General features: G+C 46.5%; 1 protein-coding gene across 1 annotated transcript in view; it reads left to right on the forward strand.

Annotated features, from left to right (window-relative positions):
* Positions 1 to 12,563, forward strand: part of SF3B3 (splicing factor 3b subunit 3) — a 35,482-nt gene extending 22,919 nt beyond the window's left edge. The window contains exons 16-26 of the mRNA XM_048515251.1: positions 505 to 627; positions 1,947 to 2,101; positions 2,723 to 2,897; positions 4,179 to 4,384; positions 5,689 to 5,845; positions 7,118 to 7,243; positions 8,013 to 8,225; positions 8,793 to 8,891; positions 9,368 to 9,511; positions 10,664 to 10,768; positions 11,825 to 12,563. Of these exons, the coding sequence (XP_048371208.1) occupies positions 505 to 627; positions 1,947 to 2,101; positions 2,723 to 2,897; positions 4,179 to 4,384; positions 5,689 to 5,845; positions 7,118 to 7,243; positions 8,013 to 8,225; positions 8,793 to 8,891; positions 9,368 to 9,511; positions 10,664 to 10,768; positions 11,825 to 11,965 (1,644 nt within the window). The 3' untranslated portion in view covers positions 11,966 to 12,563. The remainder of the gene's footprint in view (positions 1 to 504; positions 628 to 1,946; positions 2,102 to 2,722; positions 2,898 to 4,178; positions 4,385 to 5,688; positions 5,846 to 7,117; positions 7,244 to 8,012; positions 8,226 to 8,792; positions 8,892 to 9,367; positions 9,512 to 10,663; positions 10,769 to 11,824) is intronic.
* The last annotated feature ends 262 nt before the right edge of the window (positions 12,564 to 12,825 follow it).

Below are 12,825 nucleotides of genomic sequence, written 5' to 3' on the forward strand. Positions count from 1 at the left end.
TCCTCCCTGGAAAGCATTCTTGTCTAAATAATTTACTACAAAGTTCTTGACGTTTCACTTTCTCACCTCCATGCACTCCTCAAACTCCAGGACCCCCTGTTCCTCCCATGTCAACATCCAGCCTTTTCTCAATTCTGTTTTATTCTCTTTCCCTGCCTGGTCCTGTTGCCATCCCGAATTCTTTGGTGAAATAAGTGGCATAAGCTCCTTCTACTTTAAGTTGGTCTCAGATTCCACAACAGGCAGAGCTGATCTTGATGGTGAGGGCTCGAGGCCTGGGCTCTAGATGCATCACAGCCTAGATTTAAATAGCTCCATGCCTCCTTCCTGAATTTGTAAAAAGAGCAAAGCAAATCTTACTTTGTATTTGGTGATGCTGAATTAGAAGCTGGCAAGAATCCAACACTGGAATTGGGAGGTACAGAGATATTGACGCAATCATGAATTCTCAATGTCTTCCTTTTCTCTCTTTTTGGTTGCTGTTTTTCTGCCTTCCCAATCCAGAACGGAGTACTGCTGCGAACTGTCCTCGACCCAGTCACCGGAGATCTTTCCGACACAAGAACCAGGTATCTTGGCTCTCGCCCTGTGAAGCTCTTCCGGGTCCGCATGCAAGGACAAGAAGCGGTAAGTAAGGAGGGACTGGAAATTTGGAGAAATGTGGACTTTGGTTTCTTGGCCAGGTGAAAATTCTGTGTACTATTAATTTGCAACAAGGAGGAAGAGGAAGCTCTTCCTGTGTCTCAGTTGTGTAGAGGTGCTCTGGAATGTGAATATTCTTGACTGAAGCATGTTGAATCTTGAAAGCACTGTTGTATCAGAGTGGCAGAGGACCCATTAAATTCTGAAACTGCTCAGGAGGGAGAAGCTTGGGCCTGAGTCCAGATTTTTGGTGCGTGTGTGTTGTGATTTTTGTAAAACTTATGTTAGAGCAGGTGAGGGTGATGCTTTTCCTTGTTTGTGGGTGCTTTGCACCTCAGTTTGTTGGTCCTTTGCACCAGTTTCTTTGCATTCTATCCTGTGTGTCTGTTTCTGTGTTCCTAAGCTCTCAGCTTTCTGCTTCTGTCCTACGACCTGCTTCTATTCTTTGACCTCTAGTTTTTTGGCCATCATACAGTTTGGGATTTGTATACTATTTTCCTGAATGTTCAAAACTCTTCAGCTGATTACCCCCGAAAGCCATACGTCAGCTCTGTAAGAAGCCTGATCCTCATAACATGTGGGCTGCGGCTGAGCCTCAGTGAGTTCATGTCAGAGGTCGAAGATGATCAAGGGCTATCCCAGCTTTTAATACGCCCATGGCACTACCATTACCCATGCGTGTGGGCGAGCAGAATAAATCCAGCAGAGTTGGCTCCAAAAAGACGACGGAAGCCCAGCTAACCTGGCAGGCTTTTTTCCCTTTTGCCCTAGTTGGCAGTTGATGATGAGCATGGCTTTGCTGACTTCATAGTGTCAGGTCAGGTCTTCCGTCTGGAAGCATTTGGTCATAAAATAGTGCTGTACTGTACTGTGGGGGTGTGCTGTACTGCCAGAGGTAGAGTGCTTTGGACAGAAAAGAAGGATTTATACCCCCCTTCCTCTCCTGTAAGGAGACTCAAAGGGACTTACAATTTCCTCCCCCCCCCCCCCCACACACACAACAAACACCCTGTGAGGTGGGTGGGTGGGAGTGAGAGATCTCCGAACTCGCCCAAGGTCACCCATCTGGCATGTGTTGGATTGCACAGGCTAATCTAGTTCCCCAGATAGGCCTCCACAGCTCAATTGGCAGAGTGGGGAATCAAACCCGGTTCCTCCAGATTAGAGTGCACCTGCTTTTAACCACTATGCCACTGTTGCTCCCAGAGCTCTTTCTTACTTAAGGAGCAGAGCCCTACAACGTTTGGGCGAGATGTCTTGCCCTTTGCTTCCAGCTGAACTTGCTCTGTGTCCTCCTGGTCTAGGTGCTGGCCATGTCAAGTCGGTCGTGGCTGAGTTATTCCTACCAGTCCCGCTTCCACTTAACCCCTCTCTCATACGAGACACTGGAGTTTGCTTCTGGCTTTGCCTCTGAGCAGTGTCCAGAGGGCATCGTTGCCATCTCCACAAACACACTGAGGTACGTATCGATGGAAAAATCAAGGAGAGAGGAAGGGAACAGAAAGACTTCCTGGGACCAGCATAAACCTGCTGCCTGTCCCCAAATCCTGTTCATATTGCCACAAAGAGGAGTGGGGGCCTGAGTGCAACTTTAGCTAGAACAAATCAGTATGTTGCAGTAATAAAGGCTAACGGTCAGAACAGACTGAATTTCTTTCCAGTTTACTTTATAATGTATTTACACAGATAACAGCCAAAAAGCTTATCCTGACTTCAAAAAAGTAAGCGATTTATGTGAAGCATATGAACATACCAAAGCTTAGTCGCAATAACCAAACAAACATGCAGCTCCTCTAATCAGGTATTGGACAATTCCAATTGTACAGATAGTCTCTAGTATGATATTGAATGCCCAAGGAGAGCCTAGCCAGTTTTCAGTTCAAGCAGAGGACTTGGGATTTAGAAGGATCTGCATGTGGTCGTGTCAGAATCCTCCATAGTGTATTTAATGTGCTTTTTGTTCATAACGGTTTGTATTACAACTAGATTGTATTGACCAGTGGCAGGAAGCAGCACAGCATTAAGGAAGCATTAGTTTGAGTCCCTCTGCTAAATTCTGACTTTGTTTTTGATCCCATAGAATTTTGGCATTAGAGAAACTTGGAGCGGTCTTCAACCAAGTGGCTTTCCCCTTGCAGTACACGCCCAGGAAATTCGTCATTCACCCCGAGAGCAACAACTTGATCATCATTGAAACTGACCACAATGCCTATACTGAGGCCACAAAAGCCCAGCGGAAGCAGCAGATGGCTGAGGTAATGGGAACCCTCACTCCTGCACGCCAACAGAGAACTCCAGATTCTGAGGCCCAGGATTCTTTATGCTTCGATATTGTGTTGGGAGGCTGTAAGGCAGGAATGTCCAACTCTGGCCCTCCAAGATATTAATGGACCTATGCTGGTAGGGGCTGATGGGAATTGTAGTCCATGAACATTTGGAGGCCCAGAGTTAGATATCTCTGCTGTAAGGTGTCTGGGGTGGGGGGGTGTTTCATCTTCTCTCTAATTCTGCTTCTGGCTCCTGTTGTAAAGGATGGCAAAGGCCACAACACTCACAGCCTTGTTGTGGACATACATTTGTCTGCTGGCTTTGTGAGACTCACAGAGAAACAAAGAGTCCCTTTAGATCTTGTGCAGGGTTTGGATTAATCATCGGAAGCTTTGATGAGGAGCTCACATTGTTAACGCCTTCTTTGGGGCACTTCCAGTCATAGATCAGTACAAGGTTGTGGATCTGTCTGGGAAGATTTGCTTTATATTTGCTCAGAAGAGGCTCCAGAAGTCTGGTGTGTGGTGAGAAGTTGATTGTTTTCCCTTGGGGTTTGCTCACTTACCTGGCTAGGAGGCATGGTCTTCCAGCCCTGCACCAGGTGATTGAGCAGCCGTGCCCTTTGCTTGGGGGAAGGCTCATCCTCTTGCCTCCCACTTGTCTGGGAAACACTGAAAGCTTTTTGAATGAGAGGGAAGGGTGTCTGAAGATGCCAGACATCCCAGCCTTCCTGAGTTGGCCACCAGTGAAGGTTGCCAGGAGGAGATGGCTTCTGATCAGCAGTGAGCCGGTGTGCATGTTATTTCTGGCTTTTAAACTCCCCGTCTGGCAGATTGCTCTGTTGGAGTGAACCGGGGCTATACAATAGGCAGTGAATCTTCTTAGTGAACGAGTGCTGTGATAGAGGTTATATTTGATGCAAGAAGGTGTGTGTAGAAAGCCTTACGTAGCTACCTGAATGTGCTGACTTCTTCTGTAGGGACAATTCAGCATATCTTTCACACACTGTTCTGCATTCTAGATTTAGCCCTGTATTATTTGCATCTGCAAATTCGGAGGATTCATTCAAAGGAATCATATGAAAACATTCTAGAATTCCACCCTGCTTTTTTCTGGACAAAATTTCTCTCTCTTCCACTGCCCAGATTGCTTTGGTATTTGATCTGACTGAACTTCTGTGACTCTTTCCCCAAGAATATGATCAACTGGTGATTTGTTTAGTATAATTTGAACGTCACGTGGGCATGTTCGATCTTTCAATTTCACAGGAAATGGTAGAAGCTGCAGGTGAAGACGAGAGAGAGCTGGCTGCGGAGATGGCTGCAGCATTTCTGAACGAGAACCTTCCAGAGTCCATCTTTGGTGCCCCAAAGGCTGGAAATGGGCAGTGGGCATCAGTCATCCGGGTGATGAATCCCATCCAGGGCAACACCTTGGATCTGGTCCAGCTGGAGCAGAATGAAGCTGCCTTCAGGTAAGCCTCTTGGAATGTCGCTTCTGTCTCTTTAGCTGAGTGACTAGAACAGTGGTTCTCAACCTGGGGGTCAGGACCCCTTTGGGGGTCGAACGACCCTTTCACAGGGGTCACTTAAGACTCTCTGCATCAGTGTTCTCCATCTGTAAAATGGATAAATGTTAGGGTTGGGGGTCACCACAAGATGAGGAACTGTATTAAAGGGTCACAGCATTAGGAAGGTTGAGAACCACTGGACTAGAATGTAAGGTCCAAGGCTGCCAAGTACCCTACTGGTCTCAACATGCCTTGTAGTTGGCATCAGTCACAGCATCACTCTTGATGTTGCTGTCAGACAATATCAGTATCTCTTAAAGAGAGCAAACTGCATATTTTTGGCCACTTAGGAACATTTCTAAAGGATTTTTAAAAATTTCATAAAATTAAGATTCAGTGTTACAATTTATATGTGAAGCTTGCTTGTATATGTTATCATCCAGTCTTACTCCCAAATACGTCTTTCAAGTCTAAATGAGATCTAAAATCTGAATTCATCGTTTTCATCTTATACCTATAACCAATATTATCTCTAGTTATCTGAGTCTTTGATTTACAAAGTCCAAAAAACCTTTCATCTTCTTTCTGTGACAAGTTTATGTACCGAGGATGTCAGCTTTGCCTTTGTTGAATATTTTGCTAGTTTATTCGTCCATTCTGTAAAATTTGGGTGGTGATCTGCTTTCTGTCTCATTGCAAACACCATTCTGGCCACTGTCAACATATATTTCAACAGATCATTATACACGTTTGGTACATTATTTCAGAAAATGTTCAATAATGTACTTTTTGGATCCAATATAGACTTAATTTTCAATATACCACTTGGGAACATTTGACAGGATTTGACCATAGTAGAGTAATGGATAATTAGATACCTGTTTGCGGATGGTATTTAACGATTGCAATTCTATGTATTGTCGAAGACTTTTACGGCCGGAATCACTAGGGTGTTGTGGGTTTTCCGGGTTGTATGACTGTGTTCCAGGAGCATTCTCTCCTGATGTTTCACCCGCATCTGTGGCTGGCATCTTCAGAGGATCTTCAGATGCCAGCCACAGATGCAGGTGAAACGTCAGGAGAAAATGCTACTGGAACACGGCCATACAACCCAGAAAACTCACAACCCCCTAGATTGCAATTCTGTCTCATGCAAAGTGCTCTAGCTTTACAGAGGTCCTCTTACCCTCTTCCAAAGCATTCCTTCCTGGGAGAGGCAGTTCCATCCCTTGCTTTTCTATTCATGCTTTTGATTATCTCCTACTCAGTGTGGCCGTGTGCCGATTCTCCAACACCGGTGATGACTGGCATGTCCTAGTGGGAGTGGCAAAGGACCTGATCCTGAACCCCCGCTCAGTTGCGGGTGGGTTTGTCTACACCTACAAGTTGGTAAACAATGGAGAAAAGCTGGAGTTCCTGCACAAAGTGAGTGTGTGATGGAGACTGGGGTTGGGCGGGTAATGGTGCCAGTGAGAATAGCAATCAGCCTCAATCTGCCTTCCTTAGAAGGTGCAGAAGAAGAGAAGCAGAGTTTGGATTTATACCCTCCCTACCTTTCTTTTTTTATAAGGAGACTCAGAGGGGCTCACAAACTCCTTCCCTTCTTCTCCCGACAGCAGACACTTTGTGAGTTAGGTGGGGCTGAGAGAGTTCTGAAGAACTGTGGCTGGCCCAAGGTCACCCAGCAGGATCATGTGTAGGAGCAGGGAAACACAGCCAGCCCACCACTTAGGAGTCCCCACACACATGGAGGAGTGGGGAATCAAATCCAGTTCTCCACATTAGCGTCTACCACTCTTAACCAGTACACCACACTGGCATCCCCCCATCTCTATGCCACGTGTTGCTTTCAGCTAGTCCTAATATGCAGCATGGTGTTTCTCTTGCATGAGGGAAAGTGTCTACATCTGTCACTCAGATCAGAGGTTTGAAGCCAAGTTTGTAAATCTTGAAATTATAGCTCCTGGGAGATGGTCTGTTTGGTGCTTGCAACCATTTTGAGAAACCCTGAGAATATTGCTGGGACCCTGATGGGATAATTGAGCACAATAGTTTCTTTTGGTAGAGGAAACCATTGGGTGTTTATGTGTGTGTTTATGGCTTAGTGGTAGAGGATGCACTTTATGTGCAGAAGGTTGCAGGTTTAATCTTCAGTTAAAGGAACTTCAAATAGTGTTGGGAAAGATCCGCCTGAGCTTGAGACTGCAGAGTTCCACCTCAGAGTCAAAGCAGAAGGACCAGTGGTCTGACTGTAGAAGGCAGCTCATATGTTTGCATGTGGATAAATTTATATCCCACCTACCAAGGAAATTCTCAAGTCAGCTGCATGATCTGAATCTGGCCTTCTTATCACTATCCAGAGCTTGCGTGATCAGCTTTCTGTCTCCTGAGGGGCAAGCTATTGAGAAGAGAGACTCCATTGGGGGCCTTGACTAGTAACTTTCTCCCTCTTGCATTGGAAACAGATATGACAGCCTGATATGTTCATTTTCTTCAGTGGCGCTGTCAGGCTTCAGACTTAAGGGCTCTCTCTGAACACAACTGGGGAGGGTCCCACAATGGGCTGACGGGCTGGTGCTCTGAAAGGGTTTTCCTGCCTGTTCTCGTAGGAAGGAGTTGGCTGTCGAAAGCTATGGGTTGGTTTTGCAGTGACCGTTTACATGTGCCTGTCTTGGCTTGTCGGTTTTTCTTGTCCAGACCCCAGTGGACGAGGTCCCAGCAGCTATTGCCCCATTCCAAGGTAGAGCGCTGATTGGTGTGGGAAAACTGCTGCGTGTCTACGACTTGGGCAAGAAGAAGCTTCTCCGAAAGTGTGAAAACAAGGTATTGGCTTTTGTCCTTGAATTGAGGACCTTGAAGGGCAGGGTATCTGTTTGTTTGGTACACTTTGATTTGAAACAGCATAGAAAGTTGGGGGAAGAAGGGGAGGCTTTCTCTGTTAGATCTCTTTGCATGTTAGTGAGTGTCATTTGTCTGCCTAACAGTGTAGGCGTCCGTAGCAGATGCTTTCCTTCATCAGCGGAGGAAGAGATCCTTTTAACACTGAGCTACACCTCCTGCTTGGTCTGAAAGACAGCGCATATGCTGATCTCCACTGCTGAAGGGACTGCTGAAGCACGTTGCTTGGAGCCGTTCTGTGCACAGAATTTTGGGGTGGGAGGGAGAGGGGAGCCAAATGAGGGTCAGGTGCTACAACTTCCATTGATCCCAACATCCTATTGTCTAGCAAACCTCAGAGCAGAAAGAGAGGAAGGTTTTCTTACTGTGTCGTCGACCCTCCTTGAAACTTCCAAGATGTAGCTTGTGGACTTTGAAGCAGTTCCAGAGCTAGGAGAGCCCAGGACTAGGTGGGGGCGGGGGTACATGTAAAAAATGGGCCCAGGGAAGCCACATGCTAACTGTAGAAGTAATTTCCTTGCTATCTGCAATGCTGCCAATGCCTGCCTTAATTGAGCTTAGATAGTAAAGTTGTTTGGGGTCCATTTGTATGGTGGAATGCCAAGAATGGAATGGAGTTCAGCAGGCTCTTGTGATGGAAGAGACCCTGTCCTGTGCATTATTTAGAAGTCTGTCTTGCTTTTTTTCGAACCAGCACATTGCCAATTACATTTGTGGGATCCAGACCATCGGGCACCGGGTGATTGTCTCAGACGTCCAGGAGAGCTTTATCTGGGTGCGCTACAAGAGGAATGAGAATCAGCTCATCATCTTTGCAGATGACACACACCCACGTTGGGTGACCACCGCCTGCCTCTTGGACTATGACACTGTGGCTGGAGCTGACAAATTTGGCAACATCTGTGTGGTGAGTCTTATTAGAAGGACAGACAGGAATGACCCGCTCTTTTCATTTCCATTGAACGGCCAGGATGAGAAGCTGGGATGCTGTGGAAAGATCAACCCTTTGCTTTTGCCCAGCTGTGAGACGACAATGTCTTAGCTTCCATTCCATTGAGAAGAAGAAGTTTGGATTTATATCCCCCCTTTCTCCTGTAGGAGACTCAAAGGGGCTGACAATCTCCTTCCCCTTCCCTCCTCACAACAAACACCCTGTGAGGTGGGTGGGGCTGAGAATGGGTGGGGCTGAGAGAGCTCCGTAGAGCTGTGACTAGCCCAAGGTCACCCAGCTGGCGTGTGTGGGAGTGTACTGGCTAATCTGAATCCCCCAGATTAGCCTCCACAGCTCAAGCGGCAGAGCGGATAATCAAACCTGGTTCCTCCAGATTAGAGTACACCTGCTCTTAACCACTACGCCACTGCTGCTCCTGCTCTTGCTGCACCTTCCATCAGTCGGAGTGATTCTCAGTGCACACCTACTAGCTTCTCGTGCTTCTTGTCACAGGCTTCATTTTGGTTTGTCCCCCCCATGTAGGTGAGGCTGCCTCCCAACACAAACGATGAAGTAGATGAAGATCCAACTGGAAACAAAGCTTTGTGGGACCGAGGGCTGCTCAATGGAGCCTCGCAGAAGGTGACTAGGGGCCAATTCTTGGGTGGGTTGTTGATACGTATTGAGAAATGCTTTTGTTTTTGCAATGTGTTAACATGCAAGTATCAGTAAAGAAACCACATTAAAACACACAGTCCATTTAAAAGGAGCCAAGCAGCAGCAGCAGCCTCAGTGGGGCTTTACCTTAGCAGTCTGCAACCTGCAGCTCTCCAGATGTTCATGGACTACAAATCCCATCAGCCTCTGCCAGCACAGCCAATTGGCCATGCTGGCAGGGGCTGATGGGAATTGTAGTCCATGAACATCTGGAGCCGCAGGTTGCAGACCCTTAGCTGTAGCCAAGAAAGCCTTTTGAGAACAGATGTGCTCCCCTGCTGCCAAGGCCAGATTTCCTGTCGAAGGAGCACATGCGTCTGGGATGAGTTTAAGGGTGGGGAGGTGTCAATCATGGAAGGAATCCAGGCTGAATACGGAGGTTCTCCTTGTCTGACTTCCAGGCAGAGGTGATTATGAACTACCATGTTGGAGAAACGGTGCTGTCTCTGCAGAAGACCACGCTGATCCCGGGAGGCTCCGAATCGCTCGTCTACACCACCTTGTCTGGCGGCATTGGCATTCTGGTCCCATTCACATCACATGAAGTAAGTGTATGGAAGGGTAGCAGTCTGTTAACAGGCTTGAATCTCAGAGGGGTGGCATCTGCTAGATGCTCAGCTTTGCTTTCCGGTGTTTCTGATTTTGGTTTGGCTTTATTTCATCTCACCAGGGAGGCTGTGTTTGAACCTCCTGGCCTGCCTGCTGTGGTTCTCTATTTGCAGAATCTAATCCTGCCAGCTTTTATTGACATCAATGCCAGACAACTCCACCCACACTAAATAGAATTGTTGTGTGAACAGCAGTTTGGAACAGGCATCAGTTGGTGCTATAGACTGTAACCAGATTTGACTGTCCTGCATAAGGCCCCCTTAAGTTCCCAGTTCCTACATACAGTAGCTCACAGTTTCAAATGCTTTTTTTCAGTTACCATGAGCATGTGGGGGCAAGTGGGGGGGGTGTTATTTGAGTGTATCTAGCAACCCTCCAGCCTGATTTGGAACTTATAGCTAGTGGTAGTTACAAAAATCTCCTGCCAAATTGATCCCTGAATTTTAGGTTTTCATGTGACTCAAAATGTTTCAGAGCAGGGCCCACCGTGTTGGAATCTGGGGTTCTTGTCATTGTTTCAAAATACCAACAGGACGAAAACTTGCAGTTCTTAACAGTAAATAAGAAAAGAAACCCCTTCAAATCAAGCCTTTAGATCTTGGTTCTTTGTTTAGCATGGCATTTGTGTTGAAGAGATTCCTTACTGTTTTAATGATGTGGATGATGCAAACTGCATACATAAAAATTAAGTAAATATCAGGTTCTTTTGTCATGCTAAGATGTTACGGTTTTCTTGCTTTTATGTTGCATGTTCAAAGAGAGAGCACTTGTGTTTATCTCCAACATAATTTATTGTAGTCTTTCACCACTTCAGGGGTGATCTTAAAAGTCCTTTTTTGATCTGATTTCAAAGCCAATTGTAGGACAATAAAAATAAGTACAATTTTTCAGGAAAAGAAAGTTGTTCGTTTTTAAACAAGTATTTCTCAATCTCAAAGGAGCACTTTCCCAAAGTTCAGGAGGAGATTCCGAGCTGACCAGCAGGATAAGAGGGTGAAACTGAACATATTCTTTCTCCCTGGAGCTTTTTTTGTGCCACTATGGCTTTTTATGAAACTTTTCTTATAGTTGGTCTTTGCTCTTTTCAGGATCATGACTTTTTCCAGCATGTTGAAATGCATCTCCGTTCTGAGCACCCTCCTCTCTGCGGACGAGATCACCTCAGCTTCCGCTCTTATTATTTCCCTGTGAAGGTAGGTCAGCCTCTGAACTGGTCAGCTTGGGAAGGGGGGGGGGGGCTTGAACCCAGTGGCCGCTGTCCCCTGCCATTGCTCCTGGCAAATGGAAGAGGCCATAGCTTCCTGCTCCGTCATTTGCTTTGTATGCAGACGGTTCCATATTCAATCTCTATTAATTTGAGTTTATAAATTATCCCAGCTTCCTGGAGAGCCATTGCCAGAAAGTATTAACCCTTGATCGACCAATTATGTATCCTGGTATGACAGGGAGGACCAGTAGTGGAACTTCTGCTTTTTGTGCAGAAGAGCTGGGTTTGGTTGCTGACATCCCCAATTTAGAAGGTGATGGGAACAGCCTTTCTCTATTGGAGGCCCTTGGGAGCCACTGGCAGTCAGAGTAGACCAGCTCAGCCAGTGGAAGGCAACTTCATAGTGTTCAGATGGGCGCCGAGTGAGCTGCCCGAGCCTATCGTGCACGAGGCAAGAGCCCCATTGTTCCCCACAGCCCCTTTGCCCTCGGACTACCAGCATGGGCATTTTGTGTATGCAAGAATACATTTCTCTTTAATATTGGCTGCACAAGCAGGAAAGACAGCAATGATGGCAAACCTGGGCTCCTGGGTTCTATCCCAGCAAGTAGCCAGAGATCATATTAAGGAAAACAGTCCACATGCTGTTGGGTAATTGTGATTTAATAGATCAGAGTTTGCAGGAATGTTTTTCCATTTGGAGGTTGTGGATGTGACAGTGTGTTTGAGACCCCCTGGTTCAGAAGTAGATGCTGTCACATTAAGGTCCTCCCCTAGTGCCTGGTTGGATTCCATAGACTCATTCTGATAAGTTTGGGTGGATGCTACTATCATAGTGTTTTCCTTCTCTAACAGCATTTTCTTGGAAATGAGGTCAGTGCATAGAAGTAGATTCAGGGATCTTGGCTGTCGAACCAGCTTTTTGCACCTTCTCCTTCATCTCTCGGCTTTTGCGATGTACGATAACTAGCCCTGGTGCCCAAAGTACAGACCTCTGTTTTGTCAAGTGATTACAAAATGACCACCTTCCTTCTCCTACTAGAATGTAATTGATGGGGATCTGTGTGAGCAGTTCAACTCCATGGAACCCAACAAACAGAAGAATGTGGCTGAAGAGCTGGACAGGACTCCACCTGAGGTATCCAAGAAGCTGGAGGACATCCGCACCCGCTATGCTTTCTAAGCAGGAGTCCATTCTGGGACTTGGCTAGGACACATTTCCAAAGACACAGGGTGGAGAATCCCAGTCCCACCTCCACCCTCCCATTCTGGCTGGATTGTTCTGTTTTGGTTTCTTGGACCCCAGGGCCCAGCTTGCCATAAGCAGATTTTGTACATGCCGTTCTAGGTGTGGGTTGAACTCTCCCAAGAGTCACAGAAACCCCCGCAAAGACTGTTCTAGATCATCCTCCCTTGCAGGCAGCTGACTTGCTGCATATGTCCCCTGCCTGTCTTTGCAGCCCCGAGCAATGCCCTTTGTCAAACTGAGCCCGCCGCCCCCCCCCATGTTAAGGTATAAGTTGTAGAGGAGCATTGTGCGACATGGATAGGGTGGCAGGGTGGGAGATGCCAGGCTGGAGTTGGTCTGTCTCTTGCTTCTGTGGCCAGTATCTGGGAACCTCTGTATTCTTTACCCTTGTACTGTTTGAAGTGTGCATGTCTGTAAATATAGTTTCGTACAACATTAAGCTCTTGTCTGTTGAAGAGGTGGCTCCTATGAGCCCGGTTTAGATTTTTTTCAAATGGACTGTGGCCCATTAATTAAAAGCCTTGTTGATAAACTTGTTGCATTGCATTCTTCCTCGTGACCGCTCCACCGGATTGATTCTTTTCCTGGGGGAACAGTCTGCTTGTCTAAAGATGGCCTCCCCTCTAGGAAAGGGTTGGGTGCAAAATAAAAAAAAAAGTACTTGTGGATAAGTCAACTTCAGAGTGATGCTGGACCTGTAGACAGGTAAGATTTGTATCAGACAAAAATGAAATATATTGTATTGTTGAAGGTTTTCACGGCTGGAATCACTGGGGTGCTGTGTGGTTTCCTCT

Source organism: Sphaerodactylus townsendi, linkage group LG14 (genome assembly GCF_021028975.2).
Source record: "Sphaerodactylus townsendi isolate TG3544 linkage group LG14, MPM_Stown_v2.3, whole genome shotgun sequence".
Taxonomy (NCBI): domain Eukaryota; kingdom Metazoa; phylum Chordata; class Lepidosauria; order Squamata; family Sphaerodactylidae; genus Sphaerodactylus; species Sphaerodactylus townsendi.